At 38.1% G+C, this 26,469-nt stretch overlaps 1 protein-coding gene across 3 annotated transcripts in view; it reads right to left on the bottom strand.

Annotated features, from left to right (window-relative positions):
• LOC119777156 (diacylglycerol kinase beta-like) overlaps positions 1-26,469 on the bottom strand; it is a 100,386-nt gene that overhangs the window by 36,352 nt on the left and 37,565 nt on the right. For all 3 annotated transcript variants that reach the window (XM_038275953.1, XM_038275954.1, XM_038275955.1), the window contains exons 2-3: positions 24,373-24,836; positions 15,087-15,163 (exon numbers count right to left, since the gene is read on the bottom strand). In XM_038275953.1, the coding sequence (XP_038131881.1) occupies positions 15,087-15,163; positions 24,373-24,439 (144 nt within the window). In that variant the 5' untranslated portion in view covers positions 24,440-24,836. The remainder of the gene's footprint in view (positions 1-15,086; positions 15,164-24,372; positions 24,837-26,469) is intronic.

Below are 26,469 nucleotides of genomic sequence, written 5' to 3'. Positions count from 1 at the left end.
GGGGGAATTGTTATGTGTGATAGCATGTAGTATAGTAGAAATTTCTTCAATCCAGTAATCTGTCATATTTTACATTAGAACGGGATTTAGAAGAAAGTCTACTCTCTCATCTTCACCCTCGGGGCTAAGCCCCTGATCTCCTAGGATCCTAGATCCTCCCCTGGTGTGGAATCTGTTAAATTATCTGGTAAATAAAGTAATTTCAACTTTTTTTTTTCATTCTTTGATTTTGCAACAAAAAAATGTATGTCTACAGAAGACTCAGTTATGTAATGCAGGTAGTTTTTCCTTGTAGATCAGCTGTAACTGACACTCGTCATAGAAAAGGACAGAGTGGAGATGATCCTCCTCCCTCGGCCCAAAACTGCTAACCTGACCCCATGAGCTGCAGAGATCTGCCATCCATTATTCATATCACTTCTTTCTCCTTATTTGGTCAAGCAAACCAGGAGGCAGTAATATGCCATGCATCATGTAGAAGCACTGTGGGTTTAAGCTCAGAGACACACGGCACAGTGAGCACACACACTTTTACATAAAACTGCTTCAGGTTTCTCAGAGCGTGTGTATGTACCCTGATATGACTGTAAAAAATGAAAGTCCCTCTGGAAACTGTGTTTATATCCCAGTCTAACTAACGCATATTATCCGTATGAGTGGACTTTCGCACATGGTTGCCAGTCTGTAAATATTTCCCAAGGGTAGTTGTGACACATTTACACGGTTCATCTAATCTGTCTCATTTTGGCGCAGATGCAGAAACCTTTTTGCTGTAGGAACTTAAACTGTGGCATTTAGAAAGCTTTAGCCACAACAAGGTATTTTCATTTAGTTTTATCACACCTAGATTTTTAAGCTAAAACAAAATACCTGTCAGCAGTTTCCAAATGAAGGTGTCATTTATGACAGGGGTTAAATACATAACCTCAGGTGAAAAAGTAATCGTCTCCTAAACTTAGTAAGCATTAGAAACTACTGTCACTGTGTCACTTTTTGCAGTGTAGTTTATTTTGAAATGATTCTTAGCATAAATAGATTATTTGGATCAAAACAAAAATTCTAAAAATAAATGAAATCATTATTTGCAAATAAAATTAGCTTTTTGATGTGGAAAAAAATTTTGGTGTGTTTTTCTTTTTTTTTTTTACAGCACTCTATAGATCTGTGTGTGTGTGTGTGTGTGTGTGTACCTGTCTAGCCCTAAGAGTGAGGACTATTTTTCCAAATCTACATTCAAATTGAGGACCAACTGTTGCAAAGTGAGGACATTTTGCAGGGGCTCACATGTTATTTTGATAATGGTAAAGTTTAGGGTTAATTTTAGGGTTAGGGAAAAGAAAGGGTTGAAAATGACTGAAAATCAATGAAAGTCAATGGGAGTCAACACATGGTCCTCACTACAATCACAGAACGACTATGTGTGTGTGTGTGTGTGTGTGTGTGTATTATATGGCAGTAGTAGGATGGGCATCGTCATGGCGCCAGGTGGTGGTTGGGTCTTGGAGAGTCGGCCCCTATGGCGCCAAATCTGCAGTCAGGCTGTTAGTCATGACTGGAAATACTGAGAAAGCTCTTTAGTTCAGGTGATAAAGAGATCAGAAAGAAAAAAAGCAGCGGCACTATGTGAGACCTACTTACTACTGGACACTAAACAGTTTTTTAGATATGCATTACATACTGTAGATATTAAGCCTAATTTGAAAGAGGTGAATGTTCAGGTGTCATTCTATCCAGTTTAGTCCAAAACAGCTTTCAGTCTTATCCAGCTCAACATCAAAGCTCTTTAAAAGCTAAGCTGGGAGGGATTTCCAGCTTTTATTTCTTTCTGAAAAAATTTATTAAACTACTATTTTATTATTTTGCTCAGCTGTTGGAAAAAGTGAGAATCTCTAACAGTTAAAATTGGGCGTGAAAACCAAACAAACCTATATATATTTGATATTTATATTTTCATATTTATATTTCAAACTAGGCTAAATCTGTGATAAAATCAATTTACCAATAAATGTGAGAGTATAAGAAATATGTCTACTAGCATTTTAGTTTGAAACAGGACATGTGACCTTTGATGAATACATCTGAGACCCATTGACATAATGTTTGGCTCTTTAAGGTATTATTTTTTTCCTTTTTCTATGTATGTTGATGGAGATTCTCAGTCATTCCAAGTTTAAAAACAATCCACTGGAGTTTTTCCAAGTTTGAAGACGTTTCTCTTCCCATCCAAGAAGCTTTTTCAATTCAAAATGTCAGAATTAGCATTGAGTTCCAGACTTTATAGAGTGGACCAACAACAAAGTCTTGTTTTGGTTTAGGAAACATGCATATTGAACCTCGGGACAAGACATCTACAGTACACCTTATGGACAAACGACATTCTTTTGAGGGCAAGAATGTTCACATTTTGGACATAGAAGACAGATGGTTTGAGAGGGGCGTGAAGGAAGCCATCTATGTGAAAAAAGAAAAACCAACCTTAAAGGTGAGGGGGGCAGATTTTAGCTTTCAAAAACCTACAATGCAGTGATTGAGTTGATCCCTTCTCACTATCATTGCAACCCACACCCCTTTATAGGGGACCATAAGACCTCACCTATTCAGCCAGGCCAACAATTTCCTTTAACGACCCCCCTTTCAGAGACATAGACAGGTTTTGGGTATTACAGGCTAACAAAGAAACCAGACGAGCCCAATTTTAAGGTGCGGACCTGTTTGTCAATTTCAATTTGCATGTTTTCTAAGCCAAAACCAGGATTTGTTTTGGTCCACTCTATAAAGCCTCAAACTCAACACTATTTCTGACATTCTGAATTGAAAAGCTTCCTGGATGGGAAGCAAAACGTCTTCAAAGTTGGAAACCAAGTTCAGTGGATTGTTTTTCAACTTTTTTAGAACTTCTTTCATGTAAACCGCAGCAGAGGTTTCAAAATTAATAATATTTATTACTCCAGTAGAAATATAAATCCTGCTGTTTAAAAACACTTTTGTAGAAGTTAAAGTATCAACCTAAGCTTTTTACTTCTGTCCTAAATGGTATGGAGGTTGGTTGAGGACTCAAATGCAGAGACCAGGAGGCAGAGGTGAATCTTGTAGATTTATTGAATAACTGAGGCAAAATCCAAAAATACAAAGAAACAAAAAATACAGAAAGCATCAGGGAAAACTCACGTGGGAAGCCAGAGACAAGGGAACAACTAAACAACAACAAGGAAGCAGCCCTGATGACTGCAGAGGTGGAGTATATAAGGGGAAAAGAACAAAGAATGGACTAATGAGCTGAATATGGAGCAGGTGTGGGTGGAACTAACTAGAAGGAAGCAAAGGGGAAAGGAAACAAGCACAAGGGGGCAGCAGAGAGTAACTAAAGTCTGCTTGAATATAAACCAAAGATCAACAAAACTGAATAACTGAAAACTAAAAACTCAGAGTCCCATGACTCCATGACAGAGTCCCATGACAACTCCAGTAAAAGTGTAAAAGTACCATTTTTAAAACTACTTAAAGTAGAAAGTTAAAAGTAATGTCGGAAAAAATTTGAACGACAGAAACTTTAAACCTCATATTGGTTACTACGCTACCCTATTCAAGGAAAGTTTTTCGTATTTTCTTATTCTTTTATAATTACTTTAATGGCAACAGTGACAAATAAAAAAATACATCATTATGAAAAACTAACAATCTAATTAATTTTGGTAAGTGGTGAAAAACAAGCTGGTGACCCCAGACACAAAGAAATGAATTGTCTGGAGGAACATTATTTTGGTGGTTTTTATAATTTTTTAAAAATACCAACAGGCTAAACTAACTAAACTAACGAGTCTATTTTCAAAATGTAAGGAGTGGAAAGTGGACATAATTGTAAAAAAAATATAAGGAATAGAAGTAAAAAGTTGTCTAAAAAATAATTACTCCAGTAAAGTATAGATAGCCAGAATTTCTACTTAAAGGAGAAGTTCACTTTTTAACACTTTAAGCCCATTTTCTGTAGTGTCCAGGATGAAATCGAATGATCGACACCAAAATTTTGACAATTGGTCCTGTCTCTGCTTTTTGGCTCATGCAGAATCCCCCCCTGGCTGCTTCAGAATGGCTTCCATAGTGCATGTCCGATAATGTCCTTAAAACAACCTTAAACGTTCTTTTTTTAAAATATGCTACTCACCGTGTCGTCAGCGCTGTTCAATGACGTTCCAAAAAAAGTTTCGTAAAGAAAAAACGTTCCTGTAGTGTTTTATTCAGCATTTTGTAAATCCCATTGAGTTCTGTTGGAATAGTCAATATCCCTCCGCCACCGGAAACAGGGCCTGTTTACACAGTTGTAGTCTTTTCGCTTCACTCTGTGTACTCCGACGTCGAGGTGCTAACGTCTCTGTTAAACACTTTAAAAAACTCTGAAAATGGAATACGAAAGGTGGATTCTTGATTCTCGACGTCGGAGTACACAGAGTGAAGCGAAAAGACTACAACTGTGTAAACAGGCCCCATTTCCGTTTCCGGTGGCAGGGGAATATTGACTATTCCAACAGAACTCAATGGGATTTACAAAATGCTAAATAAAACACTACATGAACGTTTTTTCTTTACGAAACTTTTTTTGGAACGTCATTGAACAGCGCTGACGACCCGGTGAGTAGCATATTTAAAAAAAAGAACGTTTAAGGTTGTTTTAAGGACATTATCGGACATGCACTATGGAAGCCATTCTGAAGCAGCCAGGGGTGGATTCTAAATGAGCCAAAAAGCAGAGACAGGACCAATTGTCAAAATTTTGGTGTCGATCATTCGATTTCATCCTGGACACTACAGAAAATGGGCTTAAAGTGTTGCTGATGAAGGTTCTCAGTCATCCAGGTCATAGTCATTCCGTAAAAATTCAAAAAATATCCACTGGACTTGGTTTTCAAGATTTGAAGATGTTTCGCCACCTCTCCAGGAAGCTTTCTCAATTCAAATGTCTGGATCCGCAGTGAGTTTGAGTCTTATATAGACAACGCCTTGTATCGCTTGCAAACATGCAATAGAAACCGATGAATGGGTCGTTAGTTCCATCGTTAGCCTGTAATATCTGAAACTGTCTATGATTCTAGGGGTCGGTCGTTAAAGGGGGGATTGTCATTAAGGGGGGGATTGTCTCCTGTAATACCTGAAACCTGTCTATGATTGTTAAGGGTTGGTCGTTAAGGAGGTATTGTTCACCGGCTGGAGCGGGTAAGTCCCTCGTTCCTCTGTGATGGGGCGGGGGGTTTGGTGATATCTGGAAGGGATCATGTCTATGATTGAATTGTATGTTTTTGGAAGCTGGAATCTCAGTCCACCACCTCTGTTTAAAGTTGTTTTTTCTCTCTTAACATAGATGGCTTCCTTCACGCCCCTCTCAAACCACCTATTTTCTTTATCCAGAATATGGACATTCTGGTCCTCAAAAGAATGTCCTTTGTCCACAAGGTGTAGGTGTACTGCGGAGTCTTGTCCAGAGGTGGCCGCTCTTCTGTGTTGGGCCATGCGTCTGTGGAGAGGTTGTTTGGTTTTTCCAATATGAAGATCAGAGCATTCCTCACTGCACTGAACAGCATATACCACTCCGCTCATATTTGGTCTGGGGGTTTTATCTTTCGGATGCACTAGCCTCTGTTTAAGGGTTTGGTTTGGCTTGAAATGTACTGGGATCTTGTGTTTGGAGAAAATCCTCTTGAGCTTTTCAGACACTCCAGCAACATAAGGGATTGTGATGTTTTTGCGTTTAATTTTAACATCGCTGTCTTCTGTTGCGTGTCTTTTGGATTTCCTTGCTGATTTGATAAAAGCCCAGTTTGGATATCCACAGTTTCGGAGAGCATCTTTGATGTGTTTCTGTTCTTTTTGCTTCCCATCTGTTTTAGTAGGGACATGTTCTGCCCGGTGTTGTAAGGTTCTGATGACTGAGAGTTTGTGTTCCAGTGGGTGGTGTGAGTCAAAAAGAAGATACTGGTCTGTGTGAGTAGGTTTCCTATAAACTTCAATGTTTAGGCTTCCATCTCCTTCCATGCTCACCAGGCAGTCCAGAAAGGGTAGTTTGTTGTCCTTGGCATCCTCTCTGGTGAATTTGATGCTGCGGTCAACAGCGTTGATGTGTTTGGTGAAAGCTTCCACTTCCTCTAGCTGGATTTTGACGAAAGTGTCATCCACGTATCTAAACCAGTGGCTTGGTGGTATTCCATTGAAAGTGTCTAAAGCTCTCTTTTCCATTTCTTCCATGTAAAGATTTGCTACAATTGGTGATACTGGAGATCCCATTGCGCAGCCATGTTTCTGTCTGTAAAAATTACCTCTGAATTTGAAATAGGTTGTGGGAAGACAAAGGCCCAGTAGTGTGCAGATCTGGTCCGGAGTGAAATTAGTCCTGTTGTTTAAATCACTATCTTGTTCAAGACGTGTCCTGACTGTTTCCACTGCCTCTGTTATAGGTATGCATGTGAAAAGTGAAGTAACATCAAACGATACCAGGGTTTCTCCTGGAGCCATCCTTAAATGTTTGGCTTTGTTGGCAAAGTCTTTGGAGTTTTCTATGTGATGTGGTGTGTTCCCCACCAAGGGAGCTAAGATATTAGTAAGCTGTTTAGCAATGTTGTATGTTACTGAGTTAATGCTGCTGACAATGGGCCTGAGTGGTGTCCCTTCTTTGTGAATTTTTGGAAGTCCATATAAGCATGGAATTTCCTCCCCTGGATATAATCTGAAATAGGCTGTGCTGTTAATTACCTTGTCTTTTTCAAGTTGTTTGAGATAGTCTATTATTTTCTTTTTGTAGCCGCTGGTTGGATCTCTTTTCAAGGATTCATACGTTTCAGTGTCCTTCAGTAGAGTGATAATTTTGTCTTGGTAGTCTGAGGTGTTGAGGACTACGGTGCATCTTCCTTTGTCTGCTGGTAATATGGTGATGCTTTGGTCCTGGCTCAGGGATGTTATGGCTTTCATTTCCTGGGGTGTGAGGTTGGAAGGAGGTGGTTTGGCGCTGGACAGGGTGGCTGTTACCTTCATTCTGAGTTGCTCTGCCTCCGTTTCAGCCAGGTTGTTGTTCCTGATGGCCGATTCAGTGGTCGTGATCAGTTCCACAATCCCCCCTTTAACGACCGACCCCTAGAATCATAGACAGTTTCAGATATTACAGGCTAACGATGGAACTAACAACCCATTCATCGGTTTCTATTGCATGTTTCCAAGCGATACAAGGCGTTGTCTATATAAGACTCAAACTCACTGCGGATCCAGACATTTGAATTGAGAAAGCTTCCTGGAGAGGTGGCGAAACGTCTTCAAATCTTGAAAACCAAGTCCAGTGGATATTTTTTGAATTTTTACGGAAAGGCTTAAAGTGTTAAAAAGTGAACTTCTCCTTTAAGTAAGGAAACAAAGTATTTGTGCTTTGTTACTTGACATCTTTCGTGCTTAAAGGCATCAATATCTTTACATCATTAAAGAAATGTATTTTCCTTTACATTTTCCTTTGAGATTTTTGTTTTTGACATTAATAGAAACAATGAATTTAGACAACATACATTCATCAAAATATTTTGATGACTAGACCTTTAGGAAACATAAGTCATTGTAGTTTTGTTGTTTGGTTTAAAGTTAAATTACAGCAACCACTTCCAAAAATAAATAAATAAATAAAATGCTTCCCTTTTCTAACTTTAATTGTTAAAAGAAAGACATGCTTTACATTTTATGAGTAGGCCTAAACTCTCTAGCAGAACCAGAAATCAGGATCAGAGCATATATCAGATGTTTTCAATCAGCTCTGGATGTTGTGACTGACTAACAATAAATATCTTCTTCATCTAAATGTTAAATTGAGCATTTTAACTGCTATAAATACCCCACCCTCTGCAATCCGTTCTTTCTTTTTTTAACAGCTGTTCCACCAGAAGGAGCAGCGCCTAGCACAAGCTGCCTTGCAGCAAGAAGGTTGTGGGTTCGAATCCCAGTCTGGGATCTTCCTGCATGTCTTTTTGCATGTTCTCCCTGAGCATGCATGGATTCTCTCTGGGTACTCCGGCTTCCTCCCACAGTCCAAAAACATGACTGTTAGATTAATGGGCTCTATGCACAGCTCTACTACTTCCTGAATTTAAGGTAGCTCCTTTGTTTCCTGTCTTTCATTACTGGACGAACTGATTAATCCAGGTGTGTCTGGCCAGTTACTTAGGTCATACACACTTGGATTAATCAGTGCATCCAATCATGAAAGACAGGAAGCAAAGGAGCCGCCTGAAGTTCAGGAAGTGGTGGAGTTGTGCATAGAGCCTATTGGCTTCTCTAAATTCTCCTTACGTGTGAATGGTTGTTTGTCCTGTTTGTCTCTGTGTTGCCCTGGCGGCCTGTCCAGGGTGGACCCCGCCTCTCGCCCATAGACAGCTGGAGATAAACACCAGCACCCCTCGCGACCCCACTCGGGATAAAGCGTGTCAGAAAATGTAAGGATGTTCCACCAGAAACTAGCATTTCCTCTCTTCACAACTGAATCTAGACTTTCAAAGTAAGAGCAGAACCCTGTAAACATTACAGTGGACTGCTTCTTTATTAGATGTGCTCCATATAAAACCTTCGGGGGTTCATAGTAATAAAAAGCTCTCCACTGGTTTCTTTAACTTGTCTTTTTAGACATTGTTTATATTAGCAGCTGTTTGAGAAGCAAACAACTATCAATGCAAATTCTCTGTTGATATGTTTTTTTTTTTTTTTTTTTTTTTTTACAGTTTAATTGAAACACATAAAGTAAACTTAAATGGACAGAAACATTTCTTTATAGAATAAAGATAAAGGTTTTTTTTTTTAAACCTTGTTTTATATTACTAAGAAATCCTGACTGAGTTTATCATAATTAATGCATGAGAGCGCTGGGGGATGTTATTAGCTCGGATGTTATCCTTGTTCAGTTTCCTTTTTTTGCACAAAGAACTGCATAGACTAACTGTGGACGGTTTGCAAAAAACATGATCGGCTCTAATGTTGGTGTTCATATTTTGCTGCCTTAATGCTCCCTTTGATTATAATGGATGCATATTTACTGCAGCACTTGCACAGATGGGTAGGAGCAGCAGAAGCTCCCTCCTCTCAGGAAACCACTTCCAGCTAATCATTAGCAAACAATTCGACCTGTTTCATGTAAACGTGGACGGGGCTGGAGGATGAATCTACAAACAAGAAGGTCTAGAATTTATTCTTTGAACTGATTGAGAGATTTATTTTCTATCTGCATTTTGGTTATAAAACATAAAGAACCATTTTTTCCTGAACATGCTGCCTTTATAAAAAAAAATAGTAAAAAAATGTTCTTTCAGCATAAAATGTCACCATGGAGTTTTGGGGAAAAGTTCACTACTGATCAATATGTTATTCAACAGAACAAAAAAAAAAATCACCATATGTTTGGATCCACATCTCACGTTCGACTCCCACATACGTCACCTCTGCAAGGTCTCTTTCCTCCACCTCAGAAACATCTGCAAACTCCGCCCCTCCCTTTCCCAACCTGACGCAGAAAAGTTAATCCATGCCTTTATCTCCTCCAGATTGGACTACTGTAATGCCCTCCTCGTCGGGGTCCCTGGCAAAAGTCTACAAAAGCTGCAGCACATCCAGAACTGTGCTGCCCGGGTCCTGACGAGGAGGTGCAAACACGAACACATCACTCCAGTCCTCAGGTCCCTTCATTGGCTGCCCATCCAACACAGAATACATTACAAACTTTGCCTCCTCAATCACCAGTGCATACACGGAACTGCCCCTGCTTACCTCAAGGAACTCCTCACACATCACACCGCCTCCAGAACCCTCCGCTCCACCACCTCCACCCACCGACTGCACCAGCCAAGAGTCAAGCTCTGCATAATGGGAGATAGGGCCTTCCAGGCAGTTGCCCCACAACTCTGGAATGGCCTCCCAGAGTCCCTTAGGGTCCCACAGAGTGTGGAGGCGTTCAAGAAAGGCCTCAAGACATTTTTTATTTAAAATGGCCTTTGAATATTAGTTAGTATTTTATCTGTGTGGTTTTATGGTTATTTTACTGTTTTGTTTTTACTACGTATGTTATTTTATTGTAATGTCTCATTTTAACTATGTATGCTGTTTTTATTGTACGGTTTTGTTTTAACTATGAATTTTGTAGCACTTTGAGATTTTTTTAAATGTAAAGTGCAATACAAATAAAATGTATTATTATTATTATTATTATTATTATTATTATTATTATTATTATTATTATTATTATGTTCTTGTGCATCTTAAACTAGTTTAACTCAAAATGCAAAAAGAAAAACTGGAGCTTTACCAAATTATATTCCAGCTTCTGTCAAAAAGAAGAAAGTCTGGGAGATCCTTAACAGAAGAAACCAGAGGAGATGCATCCTAAGCAGCACAGTTCAGGGAGGAGCTGTTCCCTTCACTGTACAGTAGCAGCCATTCAAAATGGCTCTTTCCAGTCAAACAGCAGCTGAATGGCAGCCCACTTCCCTGCGACTCTCACCAAAATCCCCTCCAACTTCCAGCCACTGGATTGACCCCATCCTTCCCCTGGGCATGCATATATTTTTAATCTGACTCAACCCTTTACCTGAATTACAGGGTCTGACCAATAGATGACGCTTCTCTTTAGATCTTAATGTCCACAAATCATGACAGAATATTTTAGTACAAAGATATTTGAAAAGGAATTGTAGGGGACCAGTCAAGGACCCATCAAGGAAAATGGGGGCATTCTGAATGGTTACTACTGTAACACTGAAGCTTCAGATTTGTTTGTGATTTTCTTGTGGCTTTGATGGTTTTGTAAAGATATGATTCCAAAGGGCAAAGTTAAAGCAAACACTGGGTCTGAGAAACAACCTCTTTCAGTAGATAACATCACTCTTTAAAACCAACCTGCTTCTTCCTCTGATCTAAATGCATCTAAAAAAAAAAGAAGAATAACAGAGCGGGTTGACAAAATCAGATCAGTTCTACGAGTGGTAGAATTTCTAAAGGTAGAATGGGAGGCAGATCTTTTAGTTATCAGGCTCCTCTCCTGTGGAACCAACTACCAGTTTTAGTCCGTGAGGCAGACACCCTGTCTACTTTTAAGGCTAGGCTTAAAACTTTCCTTTTTGATAAAGCTTCTAGTTAGAGTGGCTCAGGTTATCCTGAGCTATCTCTATAGTTTTGCTGCTATAGGCTTAGACTGCTGGAGGACATAGGGACCCCTTTTTCATCATTCTACTTCATTCTATCTCTATTCTCCCACTCTGCAGAATCTGTTAGTTCAATCTCTAACGTTCTGCTCTCACTGCTTTTTCTCATAGTAGCTTCATCTGGTCTGTTCCTGTTTGGCTGTGACTCCATCCTGGAGAGAAATATCAGCTGTGCTGCTGCCATCAACACCTTTGATTCTTGGAGATCGCCCCGTTTTTCAGTGTAGTCCTGTTTCTCTGACTGTGACTAACTGGATGTGCTCTCTTTATCCTCTGACATGGGAGCTGGCTCGGAGCTCGTCTGCCTGGCTGTGTGTTTCCTGGATGGGGCCGCCTTTTACAGCTGCTTTTTGTATCTCTGCTTCTTTTTCTATGTCTGCTTCTGTCTCCTTGAACCCCAGTGGGCCTCAGCAGATGGCCGCTCACACTGAGCCTGGTTCTGCTGTAGGTTTCTTCCTGTTCAAAGGGAGTTTTTCCTCTCCACTGTCGCTACAAGCATACTAAGTGCATACTTAGGGATTGACTTCGAGTCAATGAGTCGATGCAAACAACTGGTTTTCCTTAGAAAAAATGTAAAGAGCCTTTAGATGACGTGTTGTGAATTGGCGCTATATAAATAAACTGAATTGAATTGAAGTCAGTTTTATTTGAAACCATCTTCACCACAACACAATGTTTTATCTCTTGTTTGTTTATTCTAGTTGTGACCCAGCTAAATGTAATAACAATAAAGCAGACCAGACGACTTTCTGCCCTTTTCACCATCGTGCTCATTTCAGATCTGCTCTGTTGAAAAAAATTGAAATCTAGATAAGTCATTTTTTCTTAAAATAAGTGTATTTTCTTGGATTGAGGAGGTAAAAGAGAAATCTTGCCAATGGAACAGGACAATTTACACTTAAAGTAAGAAAACACAATTGCATTGTCTTATTTCAAGTGCATTTTATCTAATTATCATATTTCAATTCAATTCAATTCAGTTCATTTATATAGCGCCAAATTCACAACACATGTCATCTCAAGGCACTTTACAGTTCAACCAGATCATACAGTCAAATTGATACAAAGTTTTCTATCTAAGGAAAACCAGTTGATTGCATTGACTCAAATACAATCCCCCACACTAAGCATGCTTGTAGCGACAGTGGAGAGGAAAAACTCCCTTTTAACAGGAAGAAACCTCCAGCAGAACCAGGCTCAGTGTGAGCGGCCATCTGCCGAGGCCGACTGGGGTTCAAGGAGACAGAAGCAGAGATACAAAAAGCAGCTGTAAAAGGCGGCCCCGTCCAGGAAACACACAGCCAGGCAGACGAGCTCCAAGGCAGCTCCCATGCCAGAGGACGAAGAGAGCACATCCACTCAGTCACGGTCAGAGAAACAGGACCACACTGGAAAACAGGCCGATCTCCAACATCTATTAACAAGGGTGTTGATAGAAGCAGCACAGCTGATGTTTTTTTCCAGGATGACGTCACAGCCAAACAGGAACAGACGAGGCAAAGCTACTCTGAGGAAAAGCAGAGAGAGCAGAAGGTTAGAGATTGAACTAACAGATTCTGCAGAATAGGAGAACAGAGAGAGAATGAAGCAGAATGATGAAATGGGGGGTCCCTATGTCCTCCAAAAGTCTAAGCCTATAGCAGCATAACTATAGAGATAGCTCAGGATAACCTGAGCCACCCTAACTATAAGCTTTATCAAAAATGAAAGTTTTAAGCCTAGCCTTAAAAGTAGACAGGGTGTCTGCCTCACGGACTAAAACTGGTAGTTGGTTCCACAGGAGAGGAGCCTGATAACTAAAAGATCTGCCTCCCATTCTACTTTTAGAAATTCTAGGAACCACTAGTAAACCTGCAGATTGAGAGCGAAGTGCTCTGTTAGGAACATAAGGAACAATCAGATCTCTGATATAAGATGGAGCTTGGCCATTTAAGGCTTTATATGTGAGAAGGAGGATTTTAAATTCTATTCTTGATTTAACAGGAAGCCAATGAAGAGAAGCCAGGATAGGCGAGATATGATCTCTCTTTTTAATTTTCATTAGAACTCTGGCTGCAGCATTTTGGATCAGCTGAAGGCTTTTAACTACAGTTTGTGGACTTCCTGATAGTAAAGAATTACAATAGTCCAGCCTTGAAGTAACAAATGCATGGACTAGTTTCTCAGCATCACCCCTGGACAGGATATTTCTAATTTTTGCAATGTTCCTCAGATGAAAGAAGGAAATTCTAGAAACCTCTTTGATATGGGATTTAAATGACAGGTCCTGATCAAAAATAACACCAAGATTTTTTACTTTATTATCTGAAATCAGTTTAATCCCATCCAAATGAAGTGACTGGCTAATCAGTTTCTTTTTCAGAGACTCTGGTCCAAAGACTATAACTTCTGTTTTGTCTGCATTCAGAAGCAGAAAATTAAGAGTCATCCAGGTTTTTATGTCTTCAAGACATGCCTGTAATCTATGTAATGGGTTAGCTTCATCTGGATTTATAGACAGATATAGCTGGGTATCATCAGCATAACAGTGGAAATTAATCCCATGCTGTCTAATAATTCTACCAATTGGGAGCATGTATAAAGTAAAGAGAATTGGTCCTAGCACTGATCCCTGTGGTACTCCACAGGTAACCTTTGAGCGTGTTGAAGATCTATCATTAACATGAACAAACTGAATTCGATCAGATAGATAAGATTTAAACCAGTCTAGTGCTGTTCCTTTAATTCCAACAAAATATTCAAGCCTTTCTAAAAGAATATTATGGTCAACTGTATCAAATGCAGCACTAAGATCCAACAGGACGAGCACAGATACAAGTCCATTATCTGAGGCCATGAGAATATCATTAGTGACTTTCACCAGAGCTGTTTCAGTGCTATGATGAGCTCTAAAGCCAGACTGAAACTCTTCAAAAAGTTCATTATGGTGGAAGTGATCGCAAACTTGTTTGGCAACTACTTTCTCAAGAATTTTGGATAAGAAAGGAAGATTGGATATAGGTCTATAATTGACCAAGTCATCTGGGTCAAGAGACGGTTTCTTAAGCAGAGGTTTAATTACAGCAATCTTAAAAGCTTTAGGTACATATCCCTGTAACAGAGATAGATTAATCACATCTAAAATGGAGGAGGAGATCAAAGGGAATACCTCCTTAAATAACCTGGTTGGAACTGGATCTAACATACAAGTTGAAGGCTTAGATGAAGACAATAATTTTGCTAATTCAGAGAGTTCAACTGGATCAAAGCAGTCTAAACCCGGTTCAGATTCCATGACTACCTCAGGTACAATCGCGGATAGAGGAGTGCTTATGATCTTATTTTTAATAAGATCAATCTTATTTATAAAGAATCCCATAAAATCATTGCTGCTAAGAGCAGGTGGAATGGACGGTTCAACAGAGCTATGGCTCTGGGTGAGTTTGGCAACTGTATTAAAAAGAAATCTAGGATTATTCTTATTCTCCTCTATTAATGAGGAGAAGTATGCTGCTCTTGCTTTACAAAGGGTCCTCTTATACAACAGTAAACCATTTTTCCAGACTAGGAAGGACTCTCGCAGGCCTGTGGAGCGATATTTTCTCTTTTTTTAACCCATTGGCAAACTATCTCATTTACCTACTCAAAATAAGGGTAAATACACCTAATTTTAGAAATATTTACTTATTTCTAGATCGTTTTTCCAGGTTCCTATAATTGCGTTTCACTGATTCTGAGTCGCTGCTATAAACATGCAGCATAACTGGCACTGGTTGATGATTGTGATTTACTTGTTTCAAAGGGTTTCTCTTCAGCTGAGTTTGAATCTATCCGTCATGATAAAATGAAATGTTTGTGTCAGCAAAAGAAAGAAAAGAGAACCGCTGTGAATTAGAGGCGCACCTGTTCTGGATTGTATTTGGAGAGAACGCCCCCACCGTGAAACTCCTCCAGAACATCCTTCAGCTTCTTTGTGGAGTCTGAGGATAAAAGCAGAGACAATCAGATTATTATTTTTCCTTTGCTGCGCTCTATACAGCAGAGAACCGCTTATCTTAATCAGAGTGGTCTTTGAATAAAATCAGTAAAGATGCATCACTTTAATAGGTCCCCTGATAAACACTCCTCTGCTGCAAAAACATCAGATGAGACAAATTGCTGAGTCACCCTGGCAGTTAGACAGAGGGGACATTGTGTCCCTCTCGCTTATATGCTAATCCTACAAACGCTTCGTCTTTTCAGAACATTAAACAAAACGACCTCCTCCAATGATTAAGGGTGGAAGCCGAGCACCGGCAGACATGTGGGCCACTGGTTTCCACAGCACACCTTCCAAAGCCGCTCCTTTCAGTCATATGATGCTCTCATACTGACATAGAGGCCCCCTTTGTCTGAGTTCTTTTTAATCTTGTGATATTTCCCTGTGCCTGGAGGTTAAAAAGAGAGATAAATGCATGGTTGGTGCTGAGGATCCTGAGGGTGTGAGGTATTCCTGTTTGCACCTACATGATTGTCATTTTACATTGTAACTAAGGCTGAAATAATTAATTGGGTTAATTGTGATTAATTAATCATTGAAATAATCATCAACTAATTTAGTGATTGATTAATCCTTAACTGGAGCATAGAGACTGTAAGACAAGTATTTAGCTGACAGAGTGACCCAATTAGAGCAGGAATTATATAAAAAATAAAAAATAAATGAATCTGTCAATATGCTCTATGTGGGGGAGTGTTGGCCTAGTGATTAGATCAGTGCACTTGTGCTCAAAGATCCCGACAGCCTGAGCTCTGGGTCTTTGAGCAAGACCCTTAATCCTCACACTGCTCCCCGGGTGCCGCAAAATGGCAGCCCACTGCTCCCCAAAGGGGTTAGATGCAGAAAGTCAATTTCTCCATTGTGAGATCAATAAAGTTCTATATTTTCAATTTGTATCCAGAACTTCTCAAGGTGAAACGGTTTAGTTTCACCTGGTTTAAATTCATTAAAAAAATCTTCTTTAGGGAACCTTTGGCTATCAGATAATTAATAGAAAAAAATAATCGACAGATGAATCGATTCACAAAATAATTGTCGGTTGTAGTCCTGATTGTATCCACGATTCTCACCCATGTCTTTCGGCGTGTTGGGCCCTTTGATTTTTGGCTCTTTGGATCCATCTTTAGGATAAATTGTCAGGGAGCTGCTGTGGCTGTTTTTTTTCCCTTGAGCTGCTGCAGAGTTTTGGTCAGCGGCTGACCTGCAAATCATGGGTGCTTAAGAGCAGCAGGATGCCAACTATTCCCCGCCGGATTGTGATTTTGATTGGTAATTCTGAAACATCCTGTGCTGCTTGAGCCTCTGCACATCAAAGTAATTTTCATCGTGTTTTTTCAGTAACCCTGTATAAGGATCCTACTATAAAAAAAAAAAAAAAAAGAGGAAGCTGTCATATGTGGATGTACTGTATATACTGTATATATCCCATGCACCTTTTTCTTCCTTTGGCACATTCTTCTCCTTTGACTATTTGAGCTGATGTAACGAGAAAGTTTCTCCACACCAATGAAGTCAATCAATCAATCAATAAATGTTCAGAGCCTTTAAGCAAAGAGCTTTCTGCCTAATAGACTGTACAGAGGTCCACAATTTGTCCACCCAGCAGCTGCCGTTGACTAACAGCTTCCACTGGAAGGACAGAGTTCTCAGCCACAGCCTTGGACCCCAGTTATCTCTACCTAAGCTTAGGAATCTCACTCTTAAAGGAAGCCCGCTGCCTGCTGCAATCATTCCCAGGTCACGTTACGTTTTAACTCTATGCGCTGTGTTTTCAGAGGACAAGAACTCCAGAGTCACTATGTTTGGAATCTACCCACATCTGCCCTTCATGCTGTTGGTTAATAAAACTGTCCGGAAAAGGAAAAGTCCGGTCACATTCAGAATACAAACTTCTGAAAGCACTTTAAGAATAAAATTATGACATACTTTTCAAAACATTATAAGAGTTTTAATTTTAGAGTCATTTTCTTTGAATGTGCTTTACTGGAGGCATCCATTTTGTCAAAGAACACTACTGCCACCTACTGGTTTGTGACGTCACGGTGCGGTATCGGCTGTTCATCAAGTCCCAGTGCTGTATCTGGTGTTTGTCACAACGCGCTATTATTCAAGTCATCTTGAAAACATTCTTCTTCCAAATGTTGGCTACATATTACGGGTTTTTTCTCTGGCCAGAAGTTCGATGGCAAATCCTCCCTTTTCAAGTTGGCGATCCAACGACCAACCCGTCCGTGGAGGATCAGGAATCAGAAAGGTGGAATAACTCTTTATTTTCCACTTTTACCCGATGTATTCCAGCATCCAGCTGCCATGCATGTGGGCATTGTCAGTTTCACTATAGCTCTGGTGAATTTCAATGGTGAAGTCCTCTGGAAATCTTCAATAATTGTTGTTGATTGCAGATGTCTCTAGTAGTTCCCATTGATTTAGCTTGGAAAGCGGGGAGAATGGCGCTAGGCTTACCGCACCGTGACGTCACTGCTGGAAGATGGCGGGAGGGAGGGGTTACTATATATATTACATTTCCTTAGACTTAAATCCTTTCCTGTCACATATATCAGTTACGTAACTAAGGCTATCCCTAGTGGCCTTTCTCTCCTGATCCGAAGTCATTGTCAGTACCATGAAGCACTTAGAATAAAAACCCCTCTAATGATTAATGGTTATGATCTAACAGACTCAAAATGCAACAGCAAACATATACGTCATTGTTTTTTACGAAAAGAGAATGATAAAACCACGAGGAAATGCATTTTGGGATAACATCTTTATGGTAACTGACTGGAAGAAGGCCTGGCTATACTGTATATCTAATAAGATAAAAGAGATTCACATTAAAATTTTACACACTATATATTCGACAAATTTATATTTTTCTAAATTCTCAGATATTGAAAGTAAATGCAGTTTTTGTAACATGGTACCAGAAACCTTATCTCATTTATTGGATCATTGTACTCAATCTACCACTTTCTGGACTCTTCTTGAACAATATATAATGTGTAAACTCAAAACAAATATTGTAATTGACTATAAAAATGTAATATTTTATTTTGTCCATGGTGACATGAATGCTGCTTTTATTACAAATCTATTCATTTTGTATGGTAAATTTCATACACACAAATGCAAACATTCCAAAACATCCCCCAAATTCAAATGTTTCTTGCTTGAATTTAAATAATACATGATAACCCTTACATTAATTAATTCTAAACAAAGCACCACATCCCCAGATATTTTTGAAAGACTTTTCAAAGAATAGCTTTTCATTATTTTCTTTATTTATTTTTGTTATTAGAGCACCTGTCTAATGTTCTATGTAACCATATGTCTGTATGTTTGTACAAAATGTTCAATAAAGTTCTAAAAAAAAAAAAAAAGGTGTTACTATATTTGGGGAAAAATGGCCGCTCCCAGACTCAGTGATCGCGACGCAAATTATTTTTATTTTTTTACTCATTAACTCTAAATTCATTAAATCACCACGAACATATTAATTTTAGGTATAAATAATGATCCAATGATTATTCCTTGTAGACCGGACTTTTCCTTTAAACTTGATTTTTTTTGTCTTGTGGGACAAAATCTCTATTAGAAGCATAAAAAAAATGCATAACAAAACTGTGTAGCACACAATTTATGTTTTATTGCATAAGAAATTCAAATCCTCGCCTTTCTTAACGTACACAATTTTTACATGTTGGGTGACAAAATATAGAAAAGCTAAAGGTTTTTAAAAAAATTGCTTTTTCCAGAAAAAAAAAAAATATATTTGCATGACAATGTAATTCTTAAGAGGAACGGTTGCGTGACTTCTTGTCATCCATCTGCACCACATTGTCAGATGCCGTTTTGACTAACAAATGTTGCAGACAGCATAGATGGAAAAAGCCACAGGACTCATCCAACAGCCTGGTGTTCCGAGGCGCCCCAATATCAAATACATGGATGTAATCAGAACCTGAAATGCCTTAAACCATATGTCAACACAGGTTTAGTACTCACATCAATGCAGAAAATCTAGGATTACTGCGGCGACTACACATATTTTTCTTTTATTAGCATGCTGGTTTTTAGGGGTGAGCCTAACTTTAACATTAGACAGAAAGCAGAAATCATGTGATGCGTGTGATAGAAGTCGTGCTGAATAGATAAAAAACTATTGTGTTCTCCATCATAAATACTCTTTGTCCTGATCTCTTTACAGTGTGACACTAAATGAGACAGACATGTCTTCATTACGCCAACATGTGTTTGATTATGGACATTAGAACATGTGATGAAATTCTTCATCAATGTAAATAAAATAAAAAAAAGGAATTGTCTTAAATTATGTATTGTCCTTACAGTCTTAAAAGCAAGGTAATAGATGCCATAATAATTAGTACTGGGTAAAAAAAAAAAAAATAACACAGCATGCTATCAGAAACCACGTTTCTTTAATTGATTTTATAAAAAAAATATTGAAAATAATGCATCCATCCCGTTTTAAAGCAACAATGTGTAACTTATAGCAACCAGGGGGCACCTGACCTGTAAATTTCAGGCTTTAGTACGCGCTACAGTGCAGGTAAAATCATCTGTCTTGCTCCTTGTTTTGCAATCTGATAGCAACTCGCTTTGGACCGACACATTGAGAAATCATAGGCTGTGTCCGAATGTCCGATTACGCCATTTTGAAAGAGTGTCTGAATGTCAATTGGATGAAACAGTAGTGGACTTGAAATTTCCCCACAATGCACCTTGAAAAGTAGTGATCATCCATGGTCACTAGACAAGCAGATTGCTTTGCCAGAGCTCTCATGCAAAGCATCATGGGATTTGTTGTAACGGCAGAGACAAATAACAATGATGGCGTATGCACCATGCGAGAAGGCAGCGTTACGTAACCAACGGGTAGCAAAAAATAGTGATCGTCTGATCATCTATCAATCAATATATCTACTGTTAAAGAAAAATGATTATTTTTAGTTTTTAATACAGTTAATCTTATGGCATGTGTAAAAGGTATGTTGAAAACTCTCATTTTGACCATATTTCTTAATTTTGAACAAGGTTGTGTTAATGATTTAAAACTAAACTATTGATGGGTAAGTATTCAAAGCACAGGAGGCCATAAAATGAGTATCTCCTGGGGGGCGAATATCATTTGAGCCTCGAGGAGAGAGGTCTGCTTGGTTTACAGAAGACCAAAAGTCTTCCAGAATAAAACATCTGGGGTGGTGTGAAACTGAATACAATGTAGAATGTTAAAACACTAACCTTTAGTTTTTAAGACATTTTTCTAAGAATTAATAGCATGTTTTTTAAATGAAAATTGTATTATCTAATATTAGAATTAACTAGTTTAGTAGATGATGAATGTATTTGAAAATTGTACTATCTGTGACAATATCAGAATCAAATGGAAATTGTTTGAATGAAAATGTTTTGTTTAGTATTAGAAAATTGCTCAGGATCTATGCTTAATGGGGTAATTGAATATGTTAGCTTGTATACTTTGGATTGAATATTATGTTTCATATGTGAGAAAAAGGAATTGTATCGCATGTTCTGTTGATTCTATGTGTTATTTTTGGTTTAAGGCAGGATTCAATCTTTTGGGGTGAAATGGTGCAGAAGAGCAAAATTGAGTTTGTGAAGATAACCTTTCCTTGAACCAAAATACTGAATTTAAGTTTGTTCTTGAGAATGTATGGCAGGAAGAGGACCCGCATTCCACACCGATTCTGTGAAACCTTATCTCATGTTAGCCAGATGACCTTAGAATTCCTGGAGGCCCGGCAGTAAATTAGGTAAAGTTCTAAGTTTTTCTGAGTGTCCAAGGTAGCTTCCAATTGGTCAAGCGGAGGCCCTTATACTAAAGGGAAGGACTTATCTACATTATAAAATATGTGCACAGGGGCAAAAATTCTGATAGCTGCCACTATTTTGCTCTTTTGCACCAGCTCTCTCCAAAGACGCGTCTTTGGCTTTCTTTTCTATTTTCTTTACCTCAGGTAATTGAATGTATGTTTCTGTTGTTCTGCAGTTTTGTTGGATTAAATTCTGTGATTCTGTGACGTCCACACGCCTTGCTGGTTTTCCTTTGGGCCACACGTAGCTCCCCGAGAGGCCCGGGTACCATAGGAAGATAGAAGCCAAACTTTTTCCAAAGTTAACTATTTTAGAATATTTTCTTCCTTAACACTACCAATCGGCACGGATTGTAGTTGTGACGTAAGTTGAAGAAGTGCAGCAGAGACGAAGCTTTTTTCATTTAGGAAAGGAATAGAGAGGAAATAATGCTGACAAAGGATGAAATAAGGAATTCTCTGTGGAGGTTTTTAGGTGTTGGTTTTAAAGAGCCGTTTTAGTTTAGTCTGTAGTTTAGACTACAAAGATGTCCTCCCTTACCTCCAGCAACCCCCTTACCTCTAGCACCGGTGCTCTCTAACGACGATCTAACAGGAAGTGCCGCTGAATCCAATCATCATCCAGATGCAGCTGAACCAAAATGGAATACATTTTCAGTGCTCCAGGTGCTTTTCAAAAACTTCATGGTCTCCCCAAGGCGTTTCAAAAGTTGTACATAGACGACAATTTAGCGGCAGGTTTGATGTCGCTCCAGTCTGACCATTAGATGTCGCTGAAACTTACGCTCTGTAGCTTTAATTAATATAATATATAAATAATATGTAGTATCTGACCTCTCAAGTTCTGTTATCAAGATCTTAGGTGCAGCTGCCTTAACTAGATACAGTACTTGATTGAGCGGTTACTGAGTCACTGGCTCAGTGGGGGAGAGTTGGCCTAGTGGTTAGAGCAGGGCGCTTGTGCTCTGAAAACGTGTCATCCCCTTGCTCCCCAAGGGGATAGGTCAAACGCAGAGTTGAATTTCTCCAGTGTGAGATTAATAAAGTTCAATTAAATAATGTTTTGGGTCAAGTAACTATAATAAGTTACTTTTTTTTAGGAACATGGCCAACACTGATCAAGCATGAATCAAGCCTAAACAGTGACTCACTCGTTTCTGACGCCACACACTGAATAATGTTTTAGATATCTGCCTAACAAAGATGTTACCTGGCAAAGCAGAGATGGTTTGTGGGAGGATGAGCGCTGGATGTGGTCTTGGCTGTGAAGCCACATCCAGCCCTCATGGCCACATTGTCACATAATGGTAGCGCTAACACCACTAATGATTGAATATCATATGTACTCTAATATCCTCATTAAACATGAAGAGAGATGTTTTTAGATAAACATTTCTATTCTATTCTATGAACTCCTTTCACCTATAGAGATCCAACAACTGTGGATTGTCAATTGGTAACTGAACTGCAAAAAATTTAAATCTAAGTAAGTACATTTTTCCTAAAACAAGTGCATTTCTTCTTGAATTGAGCAGGTAAGTAAGACTCTTTGCCAATGGAATAAGACAGTTTCCATTTAAAATAAGAAAAAACAACTATATTCTCTTACTTCAAGTGCATATCTACTTCATCTTATTTTAAGGGTAAAAATGCTCATTCCATTGGCAGATCATCTTATTTTCCTACTCAACTTTACACTTGTTTAAAGGCACTTTTACTAATTTTCAGAACGTTTTTGCAGTGTACTGATCTACTGGATTCTCTCTAGGTGACAGAGAATGATTTGGATATATGGGGAACTGCAGCTCTATGGGGAAAAAAATGCCTTATTCAATATGAAGAATGAACAGGAACCAGTTTAACCTAGTTTAAATAAATCCCCTTGTAAGAACCAAGTTACACAGAATACCACTGAGTGCACAACATGCGTTGACATTTGAAGGTGTGAAGGTGTGATGTGATCATACAGTATGGTAGATATTTCAGACAATATGGCCCCTCAGGGCTGACTGCGTCATGCAACATAGCCTGATCTATCACCATAATTTTAGAGTACATTTGGGATGTGCTGCAGTTAGAAAGAATAATAGATTCATTAGCAAAATCTATATTATCCTCTCAGATCAATAAGAATGATAAAACCTCTGAGAATCTTTTCTAACACCTTGTTGAATTTGTACACTGCAAAAAATGGAAATCTATACGAGTAATTTTTGCTTAAATTAGGTAAATTTTTTCCTGAATTGTGGAGATACGTGAGACACCTTGCCAATGGAACAAGACAATTTACATTTAAAATAAGAAATAAACAATTGCTTTGTCTTATTTCAAGTGAATATTATCTAATTATCTTATTTTAGGAGTAGAAATGCTAATTTCAGTGGCAAATCATCTTATTTACCTACTAAAATTAAAGGTAAATACACTTATTTTAAGAAATTTAGTACTTATTTCTAGATGTTTTTTTGCAGTGTGTTTGCAGTGTACCACAAAGAATTGAAATAGTTCTGAATGCCACAGAGGGTCGAAGACATTACAGGCAAAACATAACTAGGAAAACTCCTGGTTAGTTTATGTCATATTTTAATCTGGGATTAAAGTTAATATTTGTAAATTCAGGAGAACTTACACTGCAAAAAATTGAAATCTATATGAGCCATTTTCGCTTAAATTAAGTGCATTTTCTCTTGAATTGAGGAGGTAATTGAGATACTTTGCCAATGGAACAAGACATTTTACATTTAAAATAAGAAAAAAACAATTGCTTTGTCTTATTTCGAGTGCATATTATCTAATTATCTTGTTTTAGGAGTAGAAATACTCATTTCACTGGCAAATCATTTTATTTATCTTCTAAAATTAAGGGTAAATACACTCAATTTTAGAAAGTTTTTACTTAATTCTTGATGGTTTTTGCAGTGTAATTTGTTATTTTCTTTCATTACACACTGCAAAAAATGTAAATCTAAATAAGTCATTTTTTCTTAAAATAAATGCATTTTCTCTAGAGCTGAAGAGCAAAGTGAGACAATTGACATTTAAAATAAGAAAGAACAACTGCATTGTCTTATTTCAAGTGCATTTTATCTAGATACCTTATTTTAAGAGTAAAAATACTCATCCCATTGGCAAATCATCCCATTTACCTACTAAAATTAAGGGTAAATACTCTTGATTTAAAAATTTTTTACTTATTTCTAGATAATTTTTGCAATGCATATGAAAGATTATTTGCTTTACGGTGGAAAGGTTCATATTTAATGTATCAACCCAAGTGTCGACTGTGACTTACATTCGCTGTACTGCTGCAGCTGGTTGAACTCTGCCGGGCTCAGACACACCCAGCTCATGTCTCCCATGCTTCCTCAGAACAGCTGCTGATCCGTCTCTACATCAAGTGCATCCCGTGCATGGATGGGGTGGACTGGGTGATGGTCTTCATGCAGAGTAGGGTAAAAAAAAGCAAATGAATGGTTGTCTGATATAGCTGCTGCCTCTTTCCAACAGGCACCTTGGGGAGCACACAGGGGGTCATGGGGGTGATGCTGAAGGTCAATCCTTCAGGTTGGCATTGATTACCAAAGTGTGGAGAAAAAAAAGAAAAAAAAAACATATGTTGGCTTCAGGTTCCTTGTGGATGAGCTCCTGTATCACTGCTCCAGGGGCAATAAAGTCCGGTCAGACGGAGGTCCGCAGATTCATCTGTGTAATTACTCCTCATCACTCAGAGGCTGAACGTTTCTCAGCAGGTCAGACCTGGAGCAGAGGGGGGAAAACAATCCTTAATAAAGGTTTTCTTTCACATTTTACGAGCTGAAATGAGAAAGAGAGAAATACTGTAAGACTGTAAAAAGTGTATGCACGTTCAAAAGAAGGAAAAAAAGATTCAAGACAGAATAAAAGCCTGATGGATCAAACAAGAAAGTATTATCTATATTAGGGATGCACGATATAATCGGCCCCCTATCGGTATCGGCCTTAAAACTGAATATCTGACATCGGCCACCCCACCGATATTTAACCCGATATTTGATCAGCTTCTGAGTTTCTAAAGTCTAAAAAAAAAAAAATACTACTTCTTCTTCTTCCTCAAAAATTTATTTTTTACAGACTTAATAACTTCTAAAGACGAGGGAAAAAATATTGCTACATTAAAATATCCCAATATCTTCATATGCTGATATATTGCCATTTAAAAACACCACATCAATCTCTTTTACTAATGAAATATTGCTATATGTCATCGTTATGCTACGAAATCCCCCGAAAATTCACGAAATGTTGCCATATTTTTATATGTTGTTATATTGACGCGGTATCGATCTATTTTACTAACAAAATCTCACAAGAATTTGCAAAATATCACTAGAGTTTGTAACAGAACGATGAAATTTCACCAGATTTTGAAAGTAAAATAGATCGATACCGCGTTTTTAAAAATCTATTTGATATCAGCGTATGAAAATATATTTGAGTATATTATTTTTCAAAGTGTCAGAAATGGATAACAAAACTGCTATTTTCAATGACTACTTATTTTTGTCCAGCTTTAACATCGGTATCGATATCGGTTATCGGCTACATGAGTTTTAAAATATCGGCATATCGGATATCGGCCAAAATCCCAATATCGTGCATCCCTAATTTATATATAACGCAATATTCTGGCATATTTATTATGTACACATGAGATGGGCAATCATGTCAGTAGGTAAAATCTAATGTCAATTAATGCATGCACCGCAAAAAATCTAAATCTAGACTAGTCATTTTTTTCTTAAAATAAGAAAACACAATTGCATTGTCTTAGTTCAAATGCATATTAACTAATTATCTTATTTTAAGAGAAAAATTACTCATTCCATTGGCAAACGATCTCATTTAACTTCTCAAATTAAGGGTGAATACACTTAATTTAGGAAATTTTTACTTATTTCTAGATTTTTTTTCAGTGTGAACACTGACTCACACTGACTCACACACTGCAAAAATGTTCTAAAAATGAGTAAAAATGTCTTAGATTAAGTATTTAACCTTCATATGAGCAGGTGAATAAGATAATCTGCCAATGGTATTAGCATTTTTACTCTTAAAGTAAGTATAAAATTTGATAATTAGATATTATGCACTTGAAATAAGAGACTGCAGATTTTTTTTCTAATTTTAAATGGAAATTGCATCACTCCATTGACAATGTGTCATTTAACCTCTCAAATCAAGAAAAAAATGCCATTATCTTAAGAAAATAAACTTCGTTAGATTAAATTTTTTGCAGTGCAGTCCTGGAACTAGAGACAGCCGTATTTCTGTGCTGACTGATTTCATGTTTTGTTTTCTCACAGCTACTGAGATCCGTATCTTTGTGGTAACTTGGAATCTTTCTGATAAA

The sequence above is a fragment of the Cyprinodon tularosa genome, unplaced genomic scaffold, assembly GCF_016077235.1.
Source record: "Cyprinodon tularosa strain WSP-4 unplaced genomic scaffold, ASM1607723v1 ctg982, whole genome shotgun sequence".
Taxonomy (NCBI): Eukaryota; Metazoa; Chordata; class Actinopteri; order Cyprinodontiformes; family Cyprinodontidae; genus Cyprinodon; species Cyprinodon tularosa.
Note: the sequence above shows the minus strand (reverse complement) of the source record. Positions and strands in the feature narration are given on the sequence as shown.